This window comes from Equus asinus, chromosome X (genome assembly GCF_041296235.1).
Source record: "Equus asinus isolate D_3611 breed Donkey chromosome X, EquAss-T2T_v2, whole genome shotgun sequence".
NCBI lineage: Eukaryota > Metazoa > Chordata > Mammalia > Perissodactyla > Equidae > Equus > Equus asinus.
In genome coordinates, this window is record NC_091820.1 from 55717871 (window position 1) to 55741147 (window position 23277).

The following is a 23277-nucleotide window of genomic DNA, read 5'->3' on the forward strand; positions in this document are numbered from 1 at the left end:
GCTGGGAGATGAGAGTGAGCCCTCAAATTTGTCTTGTCTCATCTTGTCTCCCGGAAAGAGGGGAGGCGAGGACTTTTAAAGATTTGGGAGGAATGTGGCTGCTTGTAGAGACGTTGTGGGGAGTCAGTGGCCTTGCCGGTCGGAGCTTTTCCACCAGCCTGTGTTCGGCCTTGGGACACTGTTTGTAGGGAGGAAGAGGAGATGATATGGAACCCAGGTGGGCGACCTTGGCTGTTTGTGTCCATGGCAGATAGTGGATTCTGGAGCCAGGGAGTAAGCAGGCAAAGAGTGCTTTGGTTTTAACTGCATATATGCTGGGTTTAATGTAGGGGAACTGACATCAGGGCCAGCATCAAGACCACCATGGGCAAAGGCCCAGAGTAAGAAGGGGTACTTCCTAGTTGGGGAAGGATGCTGTGTTGGGTGTGGTGTGAAAGTGATGAGAAATGAGACTTTCAAGGAGGGCAGAAACAAGTGTAAAGATGGCTCTGGATACCAGGCTCTGGAGTTTGAACTTGATTCCACATGCAGCGGGAGACTTTGGAGGGTTTGAAACAGGGCAGATGCTAACAGCTGTATTTGACAGCAATCCTCTAGCAGCAGCATGGAGACCAAAGGGAGACCAGCAGGAAGCAGCCTGCTGAAGTCCAGGCGACAGTGACAAGGGCCTGAACTAGGGGACCAACTGTCCTGGTTTGCCCAAGACCATCCTGGTTTTAGCATTGAAAGCCCAGCATCCTGGGCAACTCCTCAGTCCCTGGCAAACAGAGCTGGTTGGTCACCCTAGCCTGAACCAAGGCACTAGATGCCACTGTTCCCCAGGGCCTGCCTGCCCTGAGAAGTAATCCACTGACTTCCAGGGGATTTTGAAATACCTACCCTGTTCTGCCCTACCCTCCGCCTCCACAGGTCCCTCCTTGAACCACCACTCTTGGGTCTACTTTCACTAGATTATAGACCCACTGACCTCCAGACATAAAGAGATTTTTAAGGAAAACATCCCCACTTACCAACATCTTACTGGAGCTTCAGGCTAAGGAATCAATATTTCCTTGCACTTGCAGGACACTTGATACCATTTTTGTATTTGATTTTCCTAGCAACCCTTTTGGTTACATCCAGAAGATTTTTTTGAGCACCTTCTATATTTAAGGTCTTATGCTGAGAATACTGGTCTTTTCCTTTAGGACACATCACAAATTCAAGAGTGTAAACATTTTTGTGATTTGTTTCTGTTTAACGTCTGTCTCCTCCACTAGACTGGAAGCTCAGTGAAGGCAGGAGTCATGTCCATTTTCTTCACCACCTCAGCGCCTACAAGAGTGCCTGACTCAACAGCACTCAATAGATAGAGAAAAAATGAATCCAGAGGTCTGGGACCTGGGGACAATTTTTCTTTTCTTTTTTAAATTTTTTTAAAATTATTTATTCATTTATTTATTTTTTGAGGAAGATTAGCCCTGAGCTAACATTCACTGCCAATCCTCCTCTTTTTGCTGAGGAAGACTGGCCCTGAGCTAACATCCATGCCCATCTTCCTCTACTTTATACGTGGAACGCCTACCACAGCATGGCTTTTGCCAAGCGGTGCCCTGTCTGCGCCCAGGATCCGAACCGGCGAACCCCAGGCTGCCGAGAAGCAGAACGTGGGCACTTAACCACTGTGCCACCGGGCCGGCCCCAATGGGGACAATTTTTAACTTTGCAAAGGCTGGTGTGCAGAAGCAAGCCTTTTAGCCTGAAACATAGTAGAAGTTCAGTAGATATTAATTGAACTAAATGAATAATAATAATAGGAAACACACAGTGCCTACTGTGTGCCAGGCCCTGTGCTAAGCACTTTACAGTCACGCACTCATTTAATCCTCAGAACAACCCTATGAAGTAGGTACTATTATTATCCCGATTTTACAGATGGGAAACCGAGGCACAGATGTTCGCCAACCTGTAAGCGGCAGAGCTGAGAGCTGAACTCTGGCTGTCTGGCTCTAAAGTCCACGCCCTTAACCACTACACTGCCTTCCAACAACGAATGCTCCGACTGAAATCTAAAGAGAGCAATTTCTGTCACGGGAAGGACATGGTGGAGCTAGGACTAGAACCCAGGTCTGCTGTCTAAGGAATGCTTCTCCCAGCCTACCATAGGTATCTGGCTGCTGATACAGAGCCCCTGGGAACGGCAGTACGAGGAGGGATCTGAGAAGTCTAGATATCAGTGCAGAAAAAGGCCTTAGTCAACTAGGTGGCTCTCAGCAGAAGACAGGGAGAGCCAAAGAGCAGCCACTAGGGCAGAAACAAGTGTGGTTGGCAGGTGCCATTTCTTAAGCAAGGAAAGGTAGCAGGTTGCTTTTCAGAGGTCCTGTCTGAGGCCTAAGCCATTCTCCTTTCCTACATTAATTTATCAGGGACCCCCTCCTCCACATACACACACAGCTAAAACCAACCCAAGGCCATTTCTGCTTCATTGCAATTGAACACGTGAAAAAGGGATACATATTAAGGAGATTAGGTAGATGATCTGAAACCTTGTGTGTGTAGGAAGTTGGGGTGGGGCAGAGAATGGAGAAGACTGGAAGAAAGGTTAGGTCAAGCCTAAAACCTCCAGCAGCTAAACTGACTCAATGATAAGCAGTTAGAACAAAGCACCTGCAATCAGCTCAGCTTTAGAGGTGTTGGCCTTCTGTTTGGGCTACTCGCCACAACAGAACAGCACCATAGCCATGGCCTTTCTCTCCCGACTGGATCTTCAAGAGACCCTCCAAACCCTCTCTGTTTTACAGTGGATCCCAGTCTACGTGTTTTTAGGTGAGTGAACCCAGGGACCGAAGAGCACATGGGAATGGGCCAAAAAAGAGGCCAGGAATCCCCAGATGAGGAGGGCTCTGAAGAGATCCTTTGGTTATTCTCCTCCCTCTAGGAAGGATTGTGCCTCACCACCCAGAGAGATGGCTACTGTTGAGTGCACTGGATCTCTCTCCTCCCAGCTGAGGGCTCTGAAGGCCAGGAGTGAGGCTGTGGTTGTTCTGGTTTAAAGATCACCCAGCCTTCTCAAGACTGCCGTCTCTGGACTAGCCGAAAAGAGTCATATTCAGGGACAGGGGCAGAGGTGGTGGTAACTTGCAGAAATGGTGTTACTAAGTAAGCGTAGGGTGATTTTCCAATATAAGATTATGGTGAGAGAATTCTGGAAAATCTGAGGGCTGCCTGAGTGACTCACTAGACAGAATTTTGAGAAAAGGTCAGTTGTGCAGTGGACTCAGGTCATGGCAATCATCAGTGCTGAGCAAATGGGCTGAGGGCTGCAAGCTTTTCCCAGCCAGAAACCAGGACTTTGCAGGCAGCGATTACAGGGGCAAACTGGACGGGGAGAAATGTCATCCTAAAGGATGGGACAGGTGGGAGGCAGCTGATTCCAGTCTCTGGGAGGCTACATGACTCCTTAGAGCAGAGGTTCTTAACCAGGGGCCTATGGATGTAGAACACATGGAGGGGAGAGACAACTTTGAATTTGTATGGAAAAAGTTACCTCCTATTTTCACTAACCTCAAATTGAAATGATGAATGTGCCAACAAACCACAAAAGTGTTAGCAGTACCTGTGTCTTTGTCAGTAATAGACATCACAGAGATTTACATTTCATATGCCAGCTGTTGCAAGCATCTCGAAATTTCATGTATGCACATGACTAGTACTTCAAAATCCCAATAGTTATTGGAGCCATTGTTAGGTCTGGTTATTTAAGGCATACATCAAGAAGCTCATGTTACTATATCATATTTTTTGTAATGTTTTTATAACTTTTAATATAAGGAGTTTCCTTTGTAAGTCTGTGTATTTTATTTTGTGCATTTAAAAATATTATTCAGAGAAGGGGTCCATAAGCTTCACCAGACTTCCAAAGGGGTCCATGGTCCCCAAAAGATGAAGACTATTGAGCCTTATTGAAATCAAATCATGCCAAGCTCTGAGTCCATCAATGGCTTGGCTCTAGCTACGTTAACACAAGGAAGCAATTTTTCTGTAAACTTGTTTCTAGTCCCTCATATTTTCTTTTTGTTTTCCTTTGCATTTATCTTAATTTCCTCAAAAAGACCCCTCTGACAAGTTCCAGCACTTAGCTAGGCAAGTGAAGGGCACAGGAAAGTCTTAAGAGACTTGGTATCGAGGTGGCAGCCACCATTTCAAGTCCGGATCCCAGAAAGAGTGGGCAAAGATGGGGCAGAGAGAGCAGAGAAAAGAGGGCAGGAGAGGCCAAGCGGTGTGAGCTGATCCTTTCAGGCATGGGGTCTGTCCCAGCCCAGAAAACCTCTGTATGGCATTTGAATGCAAGTGCTCGGTTGTTCTGGCTCTTCTAGGGGGCTCTCCTCAATAAAATGTTATTATTTTTCTCCCAGAAAATGATTTTTTCTTTAGTATTTTTTCCTCTCTTCCTTTTCCCCTCTCAAAAGACACTGTCTCTGCACAGGGATAGGGCAGAGGGAGTATCCAACACTGAATATGTAAGGGTCCGAGAGTGAGAGCATTAGCCTCCTTGTAATGCCCGCCCCCGTCCACCTGCCCTGCCAATCTCACCAGCTTTCAGTCATCCTGGAAAAGCTGGAAGATGGACAAACGATGGCACCTGTGTATCTTAAGTGAAAACACTAATAATAAATGTCAATGTTTTCCTTCACCTGCATTTTTAAAAGTTTTTAAAAATTGTGGTAAAATAGACGTAACATAAAATCAACCATTTTAACCATTTTTAGGTGTACAGTTATGTGGCATTAAGTTCATTCACAGTGTTGTTCAACCATCACCACCACCCATCTCTAAAACTCTTTTCATCTTGTAAAACTGAAACTCTGTACCCATTAAACACTAACTCCCCGTTCCTCCTCCTCCAGCCCCTGGCAACCACCCTTCTACTTTCTGTCTCTGAATTTGACTCCTCTGGGTACTTCCTGTAAGTGCAATTGTATAGTGTCTGTCCTTTTGTGACTGGCTTATTTCACGTAGCATAATGTCTTCAAAGTTCATCCATGTTGTGTCACGTGACAGGACTTCCTTCCTTTTAAAGGCTGAATACCATTCCACTGTATGTATACATCACAGTTTGTTTATCCATTCATCCATTGATGGACACTCGGGTTGCTTCTACCTCTTGGCTATTGTGAATATGCTGCTATGAACATGGGTATTCAATTATCTCTTTGAGAGCCTGCTTTCAGCTCTTTTGGGTATATACCCAGAAGTGAGGCTGCTGGATCATACGGTAATTCCATTTTAAAATGTTTTGAGGAACTGCCATACCGTTTTTCATAGCAGCTGCACCACTTTACATTCCCACCAACAGCATGCAAGAGTTCCAATTTCTCCACATCCTCACCAACACTTCTTTATTTTCTGGGGTTTTTTATAGTAGTCATCCTAATATCTCATTTTGGTTTTGATTTGCATTTCCGTAATGATTAGTGGCATTGAGCATCTTTTCATATCCTTGCTGGCCATTTGTCTTGACTTCTTTTAGATTGCTTATCTTTATCATTCCATTTGTCTTCCTCTACTAGCTTAGGTGTTATACATCCTGTTTCTGTTTTTTTAGTGATTATGCTAGAAATTACAACGTGAAGCCTGGGTCTTTGGAATTACCAAGGTAGCAATAGCATCTAACAGTGTGTGATGCCCACAGAGGTGTAAGACATTCAAATCTGTTCAACAGTTATAGAGCAAATACTAATGATAAGAGCTTGGCTGTCCCTGCTGAGACTGCAACAATGTGTCAAGTATGGGCTTCTTGCTATCTAGTAACAAAGATAAACCAATCATTTGTTCCACCATTGTACACATTTCATGTGTCACTCCTGGACATGCACACAAGTCACCACAATGTAAGGCAGACTGTGGTAAGTGGAAGAAAGAGCCACAATGAAGTGATATTAGGGTTTCAGAGAAAGAAAATATTACATCAAGTTGAGGACATCAGGGAAGGCAGAAAAGGGAAGCAGTGTGTCAGTGAAGAGGGCATGGGTTCTGGAGTTCATCAAACTTGGTTAACAATAAGCTATGTGACTTTGGACAAGTACTGTAACCCCTCTAAGCCTCAGTATCCTCATCCTCTCAGCCTAGTCCACAGTAAATGCTCCCTCCAAAAAACTATCTTTCCTTCCTTCCTCCTTTTTTCCTTCCCTTCCTCCCTCCCTTCCTTCCTAATTCCCTTCTTTCTTCTCTTTCTCACCCTTTTTCCTTCATCCCTTCTGTCCTGCTCAGAGCCTCCGTCAGTGCTTCTCCTCCTTCCCAAATGATGTTCAGAATCATGGCTGATTACTGAGCATTACTGGAAGTGATGGGGGAAGAAACATGGAAAGGGAGGAGAAAAAAGGCAGAGGGACAAGGAGGGAAGAAGTGAGAAGAGAGGAATGAAAAGACAGTTTGGGGGAGATATGGAATACAAATATTCATGACCCTGAGAATTAGGCAAAGGCCTTGACAGCCTCTCTGAGGGCTAGCTCCCATTTAAAGGCTGGCACTCCATCTGTCTCTTCTTTCCTGGGCTTGTATCACCATCTACCTAAACTGTTGCAATATCCTCTTTCCTGGCCCTCTGCCTTCTACTCTCCACTCTCTCCAATCTGTTCCACTGCCTACTCCAAGAAGAGTCTTTCAAAAGCAAATCTTTGATTACAGCCTTCTGCTCAAAAATAGTTGGTGGTTTCCCATGGCCTACTCGATGAAGTACAAATATGTTAGCCTGGGCATTCAAGGCCCTCCTCCACTCTCTGGCTCTAACCCTTTACCAACTCATCCTCCTACTCTTCCCCTATATGAGGCTTGTATTCCAGGCAATCTATTCACAGAACAAACACGAAGGGTACTCTCCCACTCCTTCACCTCTGCTCTGACTATTCCCTCCACTGGAAAGTTGCCCTGATCCCTCTTCCTGGGCTATCCACAGACAACCCCTCCATTGAGATATTGCTCAAGTTATAATTTCTCTGCAACATTTTCCAGACAACTCAAGACTACATCACCTCCGAAAGTCCAAAGCACTTTGTAAAAATAGTTGGGTAGGGGCTGGCCCCGTGGCCGAGTGGTTAAGCTCGTGCGCTCTGCTGTAGGCAGCCCAGTGTTTCATTGGTTCAAATCCTGGGCACGAACGTGGCACTGCTCATCAAACCATGCTGGGGCAGTGTCCCACATGCCACAACTAGAAGGACCCACAACGAAGAATATACAACTATGTACCGGGGGGCTTTGGGGAGAAAAAGGAAAAAATAAAAATCTTTAAAAAAAATTGTTGGGTAGCAGTCCTTATATCCTTTGTCACTTCTACCCACTAAGCTCCGTGAGAAACAGAAGCCATGTCTTGTCATTATTATATTTCTCACGAGACCAGGCTTGACACTTAATTGAAAATTCTTCCAGATTTCTTCTTCCTCACTAGAGACCTTTAAGTCCACCTCTGGTTCTTTTTCTCTCTCTCCTGGGCATCCTTTTCTTGTGGGCCTGCCTTCTTTCTCTGGTTTCTGATACTACAAAAAATAGAACATAATCTTGGGGGTCAGACAGACCAGGTTCACCACTTACTTGCTACATGACTTTGTGCAAGTAAGTCACTATTATTTTCTATGTGATCTTGAGCAAGTAAGTCATTCACCTTCCTTCATTGTAGAAACAAAGCATAGTACCTGCTTCTCAAGACCATTCCAAAGATCAAAGAGATGAAACAATCTTCAATAGATGTTCCTTTTCTTTCTTTCTCTTATAGAAATTGACATTACTTGGAGCCCAACCACCCCACCTCATAAGACACTGCCAACCTTGCCATTTGATCAACAGAGGATTGACAACCACTTCTGAGACAGGCACTCTACACGCTGATTTCATTGCACCCTCAGGAAGAATAATGAGCAACAAGGTCCTAGAAAATTAGGCAAATAGAGACTTTGACATAGTCTCAGCATTCTCATAGGCTGCTTTAAGGCATCATTCACTACTTCCTTTCCTTCAGCCCCTATATCCAATCAACTGCCAAACCCTGAAAATTCTGCCTCCATAGTATCTTGCAAATTGGTTTGAGAAATAGTAGCCTATTTCAGGTTCCCATTGCCCCTCATCTAAATCACTGCAGCTCTTAGCTGATCTCCTTTCCGACAGTTTCTCCTGTTCCCACAGTTATTCCAAGTTAGCTTACTGATACACAGATATGATCATGCTACTCCTCTGCTTAATAACCTTCACTGGCTTCCCATTCCATTCACGGTCAGGCCTAATCTCCCCAGCTTCCTTCCCAGCTTCCTCTCCTATTCTGCGGCCCCCATGCTCCCTGTACTTTTTCAGGTTATGATGTTACTCATGGGCCTTGGACTCTTCCATCTTGAGGCCTTTTTCAAGCTCTTCCTTGTGCATGGAAGGCCCTTCCTCCACTATCCATCTGTCGAAATCCTGCTCTTCCTCCAAAATGCAGCTTAAATCTTGCCTTCTGAAAGAAGCTTTTCTAGCTTTCCCAGTAGTAAGGATGGTCTTCTCCTGGGTTCCCATAAAATGACATTTGAACTCTGACTATATAGTTTTCACCCTCTGGGATGTCTCCATTATTTATGGTATCAGTCTTCCCCACTAGACTATGAGTTTCTGGAGAGCAAGAACTTTATTTTTTACGTGTATTAATATGACTTAACACACGGAAAGTGCTTAAAATAGCTCTTGGCACATAGTAAAGTTTCAACAAATGCCACTACTTTTTTTCCCAAAGTTTGGAGTGAAGGTACATGACCTCTCTGAGCCTCAGTTTCTTCATGTGTAAAATGGGGATGGTGGGGTTATTTCTTAGGCTTGTGAGAGGATTAAATGAGATAATGCACATTGAGTGCTGAACAGAGTGTTAATAATAAATACTTGAAACATGGTATCCATGACCAGACTTACATTATTTTCATCATTCCCATATTTACTCTCTTCACCCTTCTCCTTTCAGTCCTCAATCCTATCCCCATGGCTTTTAGCACAGAGACTTCACATGAAGTGTGCACAATGTTTGTTGAATTATTAAATTACCTTTTACTCTCACAGGCTCTTGTATTTATAGTTTATTTAGATCCAGTCACAAAGCCACAGAAACTCATCTTTGACAAACCAGCCATGTTCTTGGATTTCTGAAGGCTTTGAGCCAACTCATTAGGATGCTGGGTTTTTGCTTTACACTGAAAATAAATGGTTGCCTATAGCCTTACATGCACATGCACACCCTGGAACCTCAGAAGGTTTTTCCTTTTTTGAAATAAGAGCATTGATGGCTGCTCTTCCTATCAGCTTTTACCTGCCATTTGGAGAATTTTGAAATCAAACTTCTGCCTGTGCTACAATTTAAGGTAACAAATATTTATCATGAATCATTTCCCTCTGCTTGGCACTGTGCTAAAGGCTGTTTTCAAAAAGCTTACTGCCTAATAGGGACAGGGCCAGATATGTGACATATTAACTACACAAGCAGCAGAATGAAACAGGGCCAAATAGAAGCATAAGTAATGCGCTGTAGGTGTCTGGAAGAAGGAAGCTTAATTCTGACCAGAGAATCAGCAAAGATATCATCAAGGAGGTATTATTTGAGCTAAGCCTCGAAGGCTAAGAAAATTTTGATAGGCAGAAAGTTGGGGAGAGGGTAGTCAGAATGAGCCAACAGCATCACCAAAGGCATAGACATGTGAAATTTCTTGGTGGATTGAGGGAATGGGGAATAGACTAAGGTGGTTGGGCCACTGTTACCCATACTTCAGCCATTTGCATCCCACTTTCTGGTTCTTTCCACATCTGAGAACCACCTATGTTATTATTACTTAACATTTTGTCCAAATTGACTCATTTCTATAATCTAAATTAATGTATTTTAACAGGAAGCTTTATATCACTACTGTCAATTCACTTTTATTCACTACACATTAAAATAACTTTCCATACATACACCACCTCAGATCATCTAGTGTCCCTACAGTGGTATAGAGGCCACAATCTGAGAAATACTAGGCTAGAGCATCAGGGGCATGAGTGCAGGTACTGAGAGCTGAGGCTGGGAAGATGTGTGGGGCTAGTCCATGGAGGGTCTTAAATGCCAGGCTAACAGGTTCAGACTTTATTCTGTCAGCAGTGGGAAAATATTGAGGCAATATTGAGGAGGCAAACAATGTTATGATTGTACTTTAAAAAAATATCTAGCAAGGGGCCGGCCTGGTGGCGCAGCGGTTGAGTTTGCGCGCCCTGGTTTGGCGGCCCAGGGTTCGCCAGTTCGGATCCTGGGTGCAGACCTACATACCACTTGTCAAGCCATGCTGTGGCAGGCATCCCACATATAAAGTAGAGGAAGATGGGCACGGATGTTAGCTCAGGGCTAGTCTTCCTCAGCAAAAAGAGGAGGATTGGTGGAGGATGTTAGCTCAGGGCTAATATTCCTCAAAAAAAAAGAAATATCTAGCAGTAGCATGGGAAATGGACTGGAGGGGAAGAGACCAGTAGGCAAAGAGTGACAAAAGACTGCAGTCCTGACCAGAGGAGATCAAGTCCCGAACCATTGAAGTAGCAATGGGGACAGAGGCAGGAGGATGAATGGGAGAGATTTTTTTGGAAAGGGTGAGAAGTCAAAGATAGCTCCAAAATATTGAAAATATTAAAAAACCTTCCGAAACAAAAATCTGCAGGCCCAGATGGTTTCCACAGCAAATTCTACCGAACATTTTAAAGAAGATATATAACAGATTCTACACAATCTTTTCAGGAAAATAGAAGAGGAAAGAACACTTGCCAACTCATTTATGAGGCCAGACCCTGATACCAAAACCAAAGACAGTACAAAAAATAAAACTATAGGCCAATAAATATCCTTCATGAATATAAATGCAAAAATCCTCAACAAAATACTAGTAAGCAAAATCCAAATCCAGCAATATATTACAAAGAATAATACCACTGCCAAGTGGGCTTTATCCCAGGAACGCAAGTATAAATATTTGAAAAATCAATCAATGTAAACTAAGGAAGAAAAAACACATAATCATATCAATTAACGTAGGAAAAGCATTTGCAAACTTCATCTTCAGTCATGATAAAACCTCTCAAAACTAGGGCTAGAAGGAAACTTGCTCAACTTGATAAAGAGCATTTGCAAGAAATCTGCAGCTAACATCACACTTTGTGGCGAAGACTGAAAGCTTTCTCCCTAAGATTGGGAGCAAAGCAAAGCACAAAGATTGTACTCTCACCATTTGTATTCAACATCATACTAAAAGCCCTAGCAAGTGCAATAAGGCAAGAAGAAAAAAAGAAAGAAATGCATACAGATTGAAAAATAAGAAATAAAACTGTCCTAATTCACAGCTGACATGATTGTATAGAAAACCCCAAGGAATTTTTTTTAAAAAAAACCCTCCAAGAACTAACAAATGAGGTTAGCAAAGTCACATGATACAAGATTACACATAAATATCAACCACATTTCTCTATACTAGCAGAGAACAATTGAAAACAAAAATTTAAAAAACAATACCATTTAAATACCTCCAAAAAGTGAAATATTTATGAATAGATTTAACAAAACCTGTACCGCATCTGAAGGCTGAAAACCATAAAATGCTAATGAATAAAATCAAATACCTAAATAGTCAGAGATATACTATGTTCATGGATTGAAAGACCCAAAATAGTAAATATGTCAGTTCTCCCCAAATTGATCTATAAACATAATGCAATTCAAATAAAAATTCCAGCAGGGTATATCAGATAATAGTTTTGCATAAATATTAAAGTTCCCAAATTTGATAATAGCATTGTGGATATTATAAAGAAAGTACACACAGATATTTAGGGGCAAAGGGTTGTGATCTCTGTAATGTAGTAGGCTCAGATACAAACATACATGTATATACTTATAATTAGAGGTAAATCAAATGTAAAATGTTAACAATGGGTAGATCTAGGTGAAGGTTATATGAGTTTTTATTAAAATATTCTTGCAAATTTTCTGTTGATCTAAAGTTTTTTCAAAATAAAAAGGTTAATTTATTAACCTTTGTAGACATAGGCATAGACAAGCTGATTCTAAAATTTATATAGAAAAACAAAGGAACTATAATAGCTAAAACAACTTAGAAAAAGAATAAAGTTGAAGGAATACACTATCTAATTTTAAGACAGTATAAATCTACAGTAATCAAGACAGCGATGCATTGGTGAAGGGACAGACACATCGATCAATAGAACAGAATAGAGAGTCTAGAAATAGACCCACATAAAAATGGCCAATTGATTTTTGACAAAGATGCAAAAGCAATTCAGTGGAGGAAGGATAGTCTTTTCAACAAATCACGTTGGAACAATTGGATATCCACACGTAGTAAATGAACCTTAACCAAAACCTCACATCTTATCAAAAAATAACTCAAAATGGATTACACATCTAAATGTAAAACACAAAACTGTAAAATTTTAGAAGAAAACCTTCATGGCCTGAGGTTAAATAAAGATCTCTTTGATTTGACATCAAAAGCACAATCTGTAAAAGAAAAAAAATTGACAAGTTGGACTTCATCAAAATTAAAGGCTTTTGTTCTGAGAAAGACCCTGTTAGGAGGATGAAAAGATAAACAGAGACTGGGAGAAAATGTTTGCAAATCACATGTCTGACCAAGAACTAGTATCCAGAATGTATAAAGAACTCTTAAAACTCAACAGTAAGAAAACAAACAACCCAATTGAAAAATGGACCAAAGATTTGAACAGACACTTTACCAAAGAGGATATACAGAAGGCAGATAAGTTCATGAAAAGCCATTAAGCATCACTAGGTATTAGGGAAATGCAAATTAAAGTCATGATGAGGTACCATACTACACATGTATGAGAATGGCTTGGCCATCTTCAGTACAAATAGGAGCTACCTTACATGAATTTCCTCCTTGATAATCCACTCCAAGACTCCTCACAAGATGTTGGGAGCACCTCCTGGTGTCAAGCCTATAATATCTATGCGAGCGTCATATATGCATCCACACAAATGGTTGTTCTTCATTCTTACCTCAGATACCCTTGCTTTCTGTCACAGAATTCCTCATTACATGATCTTTAGCTCTTCCATGTTTGGCCTCTGTTTCTCCTCTCTTTAAATCCCATTTCTGTCACCGTGAGTGACACTGATGACATTCAAACAGGCTGGGTCTGGCAGGCTTGCCTTTAAAGGACACTTAGGGTCTCCTGAGGTGCCACACCTGCAATTCAAATAGATTCCACCAGAGAGGTGGTGTTTATGGAGGTATGGTTCTTGGTTAGAGTACCCCTAGGACAGGTGGATAACTGAAAGAGATCAGACGTGAGGCACACAATCAATCCATCCATGCTCTTAAAATAACGTCACATTGAAATAACATAAATGCTGACTAAGCACTAATCATCTAAGTTTACTATTATTAAAAAGAGAAAACATTTATGTATCTTTCAATCAATCTACAGATATTTGTTAAACACCTACTTTGTGCACAGCACTATTCTAAATACTGGGGATACAAACGAAATGTATTTGAAGCAAGATATAAAAGAAATGATACACAGACTATTTTTAATTAATAATGACTTTTATTTAACTTTACCTGAGTTTTCTTCTGAAGCTTACTCAGCAAATTTAATCTTTTATGAGGGTCAGAAGTAGCAGGACTTTTATCCATGGCAGGCTTCCCATAGCATTCCTCCCACCACTACTTCTTATTTAATTAGCATGCTTACAACATGCTTATTCAGCCTATCGCTAAGGTTTCTTCTACTCCATAGCGTGACTTTTTAAAGAAATGCACATTCCGTCTTCTTCCTGTTATTTTCATTTGTGTCCAAAATGCGAGAGACAAACTTGTTGGTAGGTAACTCTTGAGTTTCTTCCCCTCCTCTGAAACTTTTGTCTACCATGATGTGGTTACCTGGTCAAAGAAGTCATCCCCTTAGCTGGGTCTTTTTTTATTGACAATATGTGTACTTAGCCCTTCTTTCTCATGAATGCAGATTTAAAAATGGAATTCGATTCCCACAGCTATAAGATGTATCATGTTTGCATTTCACCGCTTGCTGTGGCCCTTTGCTAACAGAGATCATTTTTTTCCCTTCTGAACTTTTGAGACATTTTGATTGGGACAAAATCCAACATAGTAAAGCAGTTTAATATGTGCTTTCCTCTCAGCATCAAACATCCTGCACACTGCAGGCAGCCCCTCTCTGCTGGAATGTGCTGACTTAGCAGTTCCACAAAGGAAGGAGGGTCAAGCTTTTACAAAGGACCTCCTGAGGTCCCAGAATGGGGATGTCAGCCACTGGCCCAAGGAGCTGTTCTTTTCCACTTGCCAAGCAGTGCCGTCCTTTGACCCTGGCTGGGGGCCTGCTCTGAGAACGTTATGGTTCTGCTGTTTCCTCAGTTAAGATCTCAGCCATCAAAGGCACCCAGATCCAGGGACTCAGAGATCAGCCTGGACCACAGCAGAGCTACTAAGTGAGGGGTTGGGGGAGAGAGAGAGAAGGGTCTCTCACCAGCATTGACTCTTCCTTTAGTATAGAGCAGAGATGGGGGTTACGAGAGGTCTATTAAACTTGAAGGGAACTGAAGGGCATGAACCCTTTGTGTCCCCTCAGGAGCTGTTCCTATTCTCCTTATACCCTACTTTCTGGTGTTCACTAAGTTCTGGACCTTGTCTGTGCTCGCCTTAGCCTGGCTTGCCTATGATTGGAACACCCACAGTCAAGGTAAGAGACAGGGGGAGAGTGGTGGTTCATGTCTGTGCCAAGGATGGAACCACAGGGAGAGGGAGGTGGAGGGAAAGAGTGGGAGAGACAGAGGAAGAAGGGGTGGGGAGAGGAAAGAAGGGGAAAGAGAAAGGAAAGGGGGGAGGTGGAGAGAGGGAGAATAGTAAAGGGGGGTAGAGGGAAGGGGAAGGAGAGAGGAGAGCAAAGCTCAATAGGGAACAGAGGTCTCTGCCAGGCTGTCCAGGAAGAATGAAGAGGTTGAGATTTCTCGGCAGGTGCCTCCAGCTTCACACTGTTTCTCTTTCACCTTTCTGGCTGGCTCCAGAGGAGCAGGGGCTTCCTATGTCTTCTTGGGAGTTGGATTCAGGGACAGTGTCTACAGCTCTGTGCCCCCAAAATATAGAAGTGTGAGAAGGAGGCTCCTCCTGCGACCTGAGGACTGTAGGAAGAACCCTCTACGTCTGGGAGAGGTAGAGGGATTGGCAATAGCTTGCCTGCTCTTCTCTTCCCTTCTGTACCCACAGGTGGTAGGCGTTCAGCTTGGGTACGAAACTGGACCCTCTGGAAGTATTTCGGAAATTATTTCCCAATAAAGGTGACTACTCTTCCTCTGGGTACCCTTGGTCCCTGTTATTCAGACTCTCCCTCTCCACTCAGCTCCATGTTTTCAAAGGCTTTGGTGGCCAGCAGTGAAGGTAAAGGCCCAGAGGCATAATGCAGAGTAGGGGCCCAAGATGGATGAGCATGTGGGAAGATGGATAGATAGCAGCCTTTCCTCATGGTGGCACATCCAGGTCTGAGCATCATAACCCCTGGCAATCCTATGACAATGATGACATCCCAATGAACAGGGATTTAGGCTCCCCATGGGAAACACAGTCTACTTGCTGGGATCTTAGTCCACACGTCATCTCCTTCCTTCTTCCTATCCACTGCTCTGACTCAGTCTCCCTCTAACAGCTGGTGAAGACTCAGGACCTCTCTCCCAAACACAACTATATCATTGCCAGCCACCCCCACGGCATTGTTTCTTATGGTGTCTTCATCAACTTTGCTACTGAGGCCACTGGCTTTGCTCGGATTTTCCCAGGCATCACTCCTTCTGTAGGGACCTTGGAAGGGATCTTCTGGATCCCAATTGTGCGAGAATATGTGATGTCAATGGGTGAGTATAAGAAATCATTCCATTCTCTGACTTACCTCAGGGCTCCAACTGCAATAAGCCCTGACAGTCGGTCCAATTCTCACTATCTGCTCGAAGAGGACTTAGTAGAAAATGAGTCCAGAGCACATTGGTCCAGTAACAGGAGTATGTGGCCAACTGTCAGGTTCCATCCAAGATCTGGAAGGCAGGGTTTGTTTGGTTAGGCAGCAGGATAAGTTATGTGCATTCATAAGTGTTGCCAGGAATCCTTTCAGAGGAGGAAGCAGAAGGTTGCAGTTCAGAATCAAAGCCAAAGTGGAAAGCAGAAGGCAAAAGCCAAATAGCAAACCCAAATGTGCAGAAAATCAGGCATGAATGGAACAGCTCAGGCGAACTTTGCCACTCTTTCTGGGATGTCAGTTGGCTTCTTTGGGCCATTTATATAGCAGTTCTCATCCTGGGGCATCTTAAAGACATTTTAAAGTCTCTCATACTAGTTGGTACCCTCCTGGCCCATGACCTTTATCTCCTGGGAGCCCCTTCAAACTTGCATAAGAGATCAAGGGATAAAGGATAAGCATCCATCAGAATCCAGGACAACTTCCCCACGCCAGGCTTCAAGGCAGGGTACTGTGACAAGTGTCCTTCTCTCTGGATAAATATCCATCCTTCCGGACACCAGAAAACAACTGAAGCCAAACATTAAAAGGTAAGATACATTCATCTGGAGGGGCCAGGTGGGACCACTAGAGTCCCAGAGGACAGTTCTGCTCCCCTCTGAGGTTGGCATGAACCTGGAGCAGCAGTCTCCCTCAATGACCGAGGCCTAGAAGCAATTTCTGCCATCCCAGGAGAGAACAGAAGGTAAGCACAGGGCAAAGATGGGAAGCAGAATTGAGGAAAGACTGTGCCTGTTGTTGAGCGACAGGGTGTCATCCTCAATCCATGGTTCATCCCCATTTCAGTTTGGCTCGGGTATGTTCCTGGGCCTGCCTGCTCTCCAGAAACCCCGGCCAACGGCTCCCCTTTGGCAGGTTGCTCTAGGGAGGAAGCAGGTTGGTGGTGGCTAGTCCTGGTCACCCCTGGGGGAGAGAACTCTGGAGAGTCTCCCGTGCTGTCAGCCTGGGAAGAGTGGAAGACAGCTGTGGTTCATGGGTAGAGAGGGAAGGGATGGGCTTAAATACTATCGAGCTAAGAAGTAGGCAGAGAAACTCAATGTAGCCCCAACTGTAGCAGCACAGACCCCAAGGCAAGCAGCTGACCCTAAGGATCAACCTCAGGCTGAGGCTAACCCAGGATGTGGAGGTCAAAGACAGAACGGTGGAAACAAAAATAGTCAGGAAACAGAAGAACTGTGTCCAGAAAGGACGAGCCCAAAAGAACCCCTTACTCCATCCTCAGGTACTAAGTTTGTTATGCCACTTGACTCTCTTGTTTCACAGGTGTGTGCCCAGTGAGTGAGTCAGCCTTGAAGTATTTGCTGACCCAGAAAGGCTCAGGCAATGCCGTGGTTGTTGTGGTGGGTGGAGCTGCTGAAGCCCTCTTGTGCCAGCCAGGAGTCTCCACCCTTGTCCTTAAACAGCGTAAAGGTTTTGTGAAGTTGGCGCTGACGACAGGGTGGGTCCCTAGTTCCTGGTGCCCTATTGTCAGGGTGCCATAGGTCCTATGTAGCACCTCTCCAGAATGGTGCCCTCCCTTGGAAACCTGTTGGGGGGCTCCCTCTTCATTCTGATTGCTTCTCTCTACTCCCTCACACTGTGCCTTAAGGGTGTTTAGACCTCCAGACACATTTCTTTCTTTCTTTCTTTTGGAAAATTGGCCCTGAGCCAACGTCTGTTGCGAATCTTCCTCTTTTTTTCTCACGAAAGCCCCCTAGTACACAGTTGTATATCCTAGTTGTAGGTTCTTCTAGCTGCTCTATGTGGGACACCACCTCAGCATGACTTGATGAGCAGTGCTAGGTCCGTGCTCAGGATCCGAACCGGTGAACCCTGGGCCACCAAAGTGGAGCATGTGAGCTTCACCACTCAGCCATGGGGCTGGCCCCTCCAGACACATTTCGATGTGCACTTTTTCTTACTTGAAATTGAAGAAAGAACAGTAGAAGAAGACCTTTACGTTCTACACATTACCTAGTAGGCTGGGAGTCTGGGGAAGTAGGGGACTTCACTTTATATCAACCCATTAACTGAGATGCCCAGAGAACCTACCCAGGGCAAGGAAGGCACTGGACTTGATGCTGTGAGGATTGTAAAAATGAATAAGACACGGTTACTGCCCCCAAAGAGCATACAATCTGGTTTGAGAAATAGAATGCATTCATTCAGCAGTTACTGAACACCTACTGTGTATCAGGCATAGTACTAGGCATTGAGGATACAAAAATAAATAAGACCAGGTCCTTGCCTTTAAAGAACTCATAGTTCAGGGGCCCGCCCCATGGCCGAGTGGTGAAGTTCGTGCGCTCCTCTTCGGCGGCCCGGGGCTTCACAAGTTCAGATCCTGGACGCAGACCCAGCACTGCTCATCAGGCCATGCTGAGGCAGCATCCCACATAGCAGAACCAGAAGGACCTACAATTACAATATACAGCTATGTACTGGGGGGCTTTGGGAGAAGAAGAAAAAAAAGAAAAAGAGGACTGGCAACAGATGTTAGCTCAAGTGCCAATCTTTAAAAAAAAAAGAACTCATAGTTCAATGAGGAAGACAGACATGAGTCTATTCTCAACTGTAGCCAGGATGATCCTGTTAAACGTGAGTCAGGTCTTGTCACTACTCCAAATGCTCTAATGGCTCCCATTTCACTCCAAGCGAAAGCCAAAGTCTGTACAAGAGCCTGCAAGACCCTTAATAATCTGGTCCTTCGCCACCTCTCTGACCTCATCACCCACTGCTCTCCCCCTTGCTCACTCCATTAGAGCTACACTGGCCCGCTTGCTGTCCTTCAAACATGCCACACACTCCTGCCCTAGGGCCTTTGCTCTAGCTGTCCCCTCTGCCTGAAACACTATTCCTCCAAATAACTGCTTGGCTCATTCCTCCACCTCCTCCAGGTCTTTGCTCAGATGTCTCTTCTCAACAAAGTCTGTCCAGATCATCCTGCTCTATTTTTTCCCATTGCATTTATCACCTTCTAACATATCATCAATTTTATTTGTTTGTGTATCTGGCTTTTTGTTTGTTATTATTGTTTATTGTCTGTCTTCCTTCAATAAAAGGTAAGCTCCATGAGGACAGAGATTTTTTTAATCCATTTGTTCATTGATATATTCCCAGGGCTTAAAACAGTACTGGCACATAGAAAGAACTCAATAAATATTTGTTGAATGAATGACATGCTATAATAGAGATATGTACAAAATGCTATGAGAGCACCAATTGACAGAAAGACTTTCACCTAAAGTAGAGGTTTCATAGGTGGGTGACATCTGACTTGCAAATTGAAATATTAGTAGGAGTTGCCAGTCAGACCAAAAGGGAGAAAGAACTCAGGGGACCTACAACGTATCAGGCACTATGCCAGGTCTTAGAGATTCAAAGATGAATGACACGGTTCCCACCTTTGATCAGCTTGACAGACAACTAGGGAGTCAATCAGATAAGGAGATGACAGTAATACAGAGTTAGGATAGTGTTAGTGTAGGAAAAAGATAAGCACTAGATGAAGGGTGCCTAATCCACATTGTAGGGGAGGGAGTTGGAGGTGATCAAAGAAAGTTTCTTCAAGAGGATGAAATTGGAGTTGAGTATTGAAGGGCAAAATAGAATTAGCCACATGAAGACAGAGGGAAGGCATTTTCAGGAGAGGGAGCAGAGTGTACAAAGACCTATAGACAAGAGAGAAGTTGGCACACTTAGTATGGCTAAGCAGATCGCAAGGAACGGGTGGGGAGAGGGGAAACTAGCCAGGTAGCCAGGGCTAGAGCTCAAAGGCCATTCTAAGCAGTGTGGCACAAAGTGAGGAACTCTGGAAGGATTTTAAAGAGAGGAGTGATGTGCCCAGGTATGCAGTTTAGGAAGATCACTCTTGATGTTGGGTGCAATGAAGGCAGTTAGATTGCCTAAGATTTGCTTCTTCACGTCACAGGACAAGGTGCAGCAGCTTCCCTGCAAAGGGTTCACTTGGGAGGGTGGGGCATAGCAAAAATGAAACCCAAGGCTGGAGACGTTTGGGTGCTTGGGTTCTTGTCCTATAATGGAGAGATTGTAGAGGTTTCCCACCTTAGAGAGGGTTTCGCTGGGTGGAGCTGCCTGGGAGAACTCACACTTCCCCTTCTCTCTTTGCAGAGCATACCTTGTCCCTTCCTATTCCTTTGGAGAGAATGAGGTTTACAATCAAGAGACCTTCCCTGAGGGCACGTGGATAAGGTTCTTCCAAAAAACCTTCCAGGACACGTTTAAAAAAATCCTGGGACTAAATTTCTGTACTTTCCATGGCCGGGGCCTCACTCGAGGATCCTGGGGTTTCCTGCCTTTCAATCGGCCCATTACCACTGTTGGTGAGATTTCCAGTATCTCTGGACCACCCTGGTCCTTGATTCCCCATACCCAGGTCATCCATCAAGTCCCAGGGGACCTGACACACAGCTGGGATGAGCGATAGGAATTCCAGTGGGTGTGATTGAGGGCAGGGTGTGGCGGACAGCTAAACAGATAAGAGCTGTGGCCATTCACAGGTGGGACAGAGTTCAGCAGCTGCCATGAGAGCATCATTATTCACATACATTCCTTCAACACTCTCCTGAGCTTGCTCTCATTCTCTTGAGCATGCATGAGATTAGGTATTTGGAGAATACGAGACTGGATGGGGCTGGAGCAGAGGGAAAGAACAAAGGAAGGGGAGGGGACCCAGATACTAAGTTTCAGTACGTGGCTCCCTCTGAGGAATGGTTCATTTGAGTTGGGTAGCTCTAATGCTTGTCTCTTCTCCTTCCCCATAGTTGGGGAGCCCCTGCCAATCCCCAGGATTAAGAAGCCAAACAAGAAGACAGTGGACAAGTACCACGCACTCTACATCAGTGCCCTGCGCAAGCTGTTTGAGCAGCACAAAGTTCACTATGGCCTCCCTGAGACCCAGGAACTGACAATCATATAACATGAGCTAGATTCCCCCATTACTAAACCCCCAAAGCACTGAGGGATCCAAATAGGGCCACATGGGTGGAAGAATTTGGGGAGAGGAGAAGATCTCAGGGATGAGAGAGAAGGCCAACCAAGCCAAAAAGTACTTAACAAATCAGGTTTAGGGGAAGGAACCAGAGGGACAAGAGAAGATTGGGCAACAACCCAGTTCGGCAAGCAGAATCTTGTGAGTCCACAGATATTTTTTGCCTCCTGATCCCAGTCAACTCTCTGATCAGAGGAATGAGAAGCCAAAGAACACCGTGCCCCATCCTCCCAAGCCTTAGTGACACCCTCACTATTTAGGTTTAGGCTTGCAAGACTTCTTGCGAACAGGGATGGTTTATTTCCTTCTGGGCCCTTTCCTTACAATTTGGGCACCACTACACGATAAAGCAGGCACCCGAACTGTGGTTTTCTGATCCAAGCAGACAGGATTCCCTCAGTTGTAACACAGTTGTACACTGGCAAAAACTTTTGCACACAGTCATGCTGTTTCTTATGTAAAAATAAAGCTCCAGATGTATAAAACAAAATATGACTATTTCCTAACTACTCTGTGGTTCCCTACTGGGCTTCCCTCAAACTGGCCAGAAAGCTGGTCTGTGGAGAGCCATTTTCCTCTTCTTCATCCACCCTTTATACTGCCCCTGACAGAAAAGGTGGAGGAGTGGAACCAGAACTGCCATACAGAGCAGGAGACAGGAGCAGTACCATGGGAAGTGGCACAGGTACCCACTGAGCAGCCCATCTCTCCTGATCTCACGTCACCACTATGGGTCAGAAGGAAGAGAGCCATGAGACTGTGCACCAGCTGTGAGTCTACACCTACCACGTACCAGGGACTATGCCATCGTTTTCACAACGTCTGTCTCTTAATGCTAATACCAGCTGGGTGAGATTGTCATCATTTCCATTTTACAGTAGCTAAAACTCATAGAGGTTAAATGACTTGTCCGAAGCCACATGGCTTCAGGATAGAACTAGCATTCAAACCCAGGTCTTACTAATTCCAATCCAGAGCTCTTTCTAACACACCAACCACCACGCTTCCCATTCCTCATTTCCCAGAGACCTATTAACCAGCTTCATTTTCCTAAATGTGGTCCCATGGCCCCCCACTTAAATTAGTTCCTAAGTGTGGACAAAAATGACTTGGATTCTACTCAGAGTGGTCCCAGATTAGGCCTCAGGGAAAATAATTTATTAATTTTGAAAAACTGTTCATATCAATTGAATGGATTGAAAGTCCAGAAACAAATCCATACGTATCCGGTCAATTGATTTTTGCCAAGGGCGCCAAGACAATTCAGTGGGAGAAAGAATAGTCTTTTCAGTAAATGATGCAGGGACACTGGATATTCACATGGAAAAGGGCAAAATTGGAACCCCACCTCATACCATACACAAACATTAACTCAAAAATGGATCAAAGACCTAAAGTGAGAACTAAAACTATAAAACTCTTAGCAGAAAACTAGAGAAAAGTTTGCCAGCCTTGGATTTGGCAACGGTTTCTTAGATATGACACCAAAAGCACCAAAAAACAAACAAACAAAAATGGATAATTCAGACTTCATTAAACACTTTTGTGCTTCAAAGAACACTATCAAGAAAGTGAAAAATCAACCCACAGTATAGGAGAAATTTGCAAATCATGTATGCGATAAGAGTCTAGTATCCAGAATATATAAAGAAGACTTACACCTCCACAACCAAAAGACAATCCAACTAAATATGGGCAAAGGATTTGAATAGACATTCCTCCAAAGAAGATCTACAAATGAAAAAGTGCTCAAAATCATTAGTCATTAGGGAAATGCAAATCAAAACCACAATGAGATACCATTTCACACCCACTAGGATGACTATAACAAAAAAAAACAACAGACAATAACAAGTATTGGTGAGGATATGGAGAAACGGGAACCCCCAGGTATTGCTGATAGGAATGTAAAATGGTGCAGCCCCTTCAGAAAACAGCTTGGCAGTTCCTCAAAAAGTTAAACATATAACCCAGCAATTCTACTCCTACATATATACTCAAAGAACTGAAAACACATGGTCACACAAAAATTCGTACATGGATGATTATAGCACAACTATTTATACAGTCATGCACCACATAATGACGTTTCTGTCAACAATGGACTGCACATATGATGGTGGTCCCATAAGATTAGTACCATATAGCCCAGGTGTGTAGTAGGCTATACCGTCTAGGTTTGTACACTCTCTGATGTTCGCACAACAAAATCATCTAAT

At 43.9% G+C, this 23277-nt stretch overlaps 1 protein-coding gene across 1 annotated transcript; it reads left to right on the top strand.

The window, feature by feature from the left end:
- The first annotated feature begins 1592 nt into the window (after positions 1-1592).
- On the top strand, positions 1593-21548 carry DGAT2L6 (diacylglycerol O-acyltransferase 2 like 6). The gene is made up of 7 exons (XM_014835603.3): positions 1593-2805; positions 14635-14745; positions 15270-15340; positions 15706-15910; positions 17332-17506; positions 20179-20390; positions 20832-21548. Exons 1-7 carry the CDS (start codon positions 2721-2723, stop codon positions 20984-20986), a joined length of 1014 nt encoding a protein of 337 aa, XP_014691089.1. The 5' UTR covers positions 1593-2720; the 3' UTR covers positions 20987-21548.
- Positions 21549-23277: the final 1729 nt, after the last annotated feature.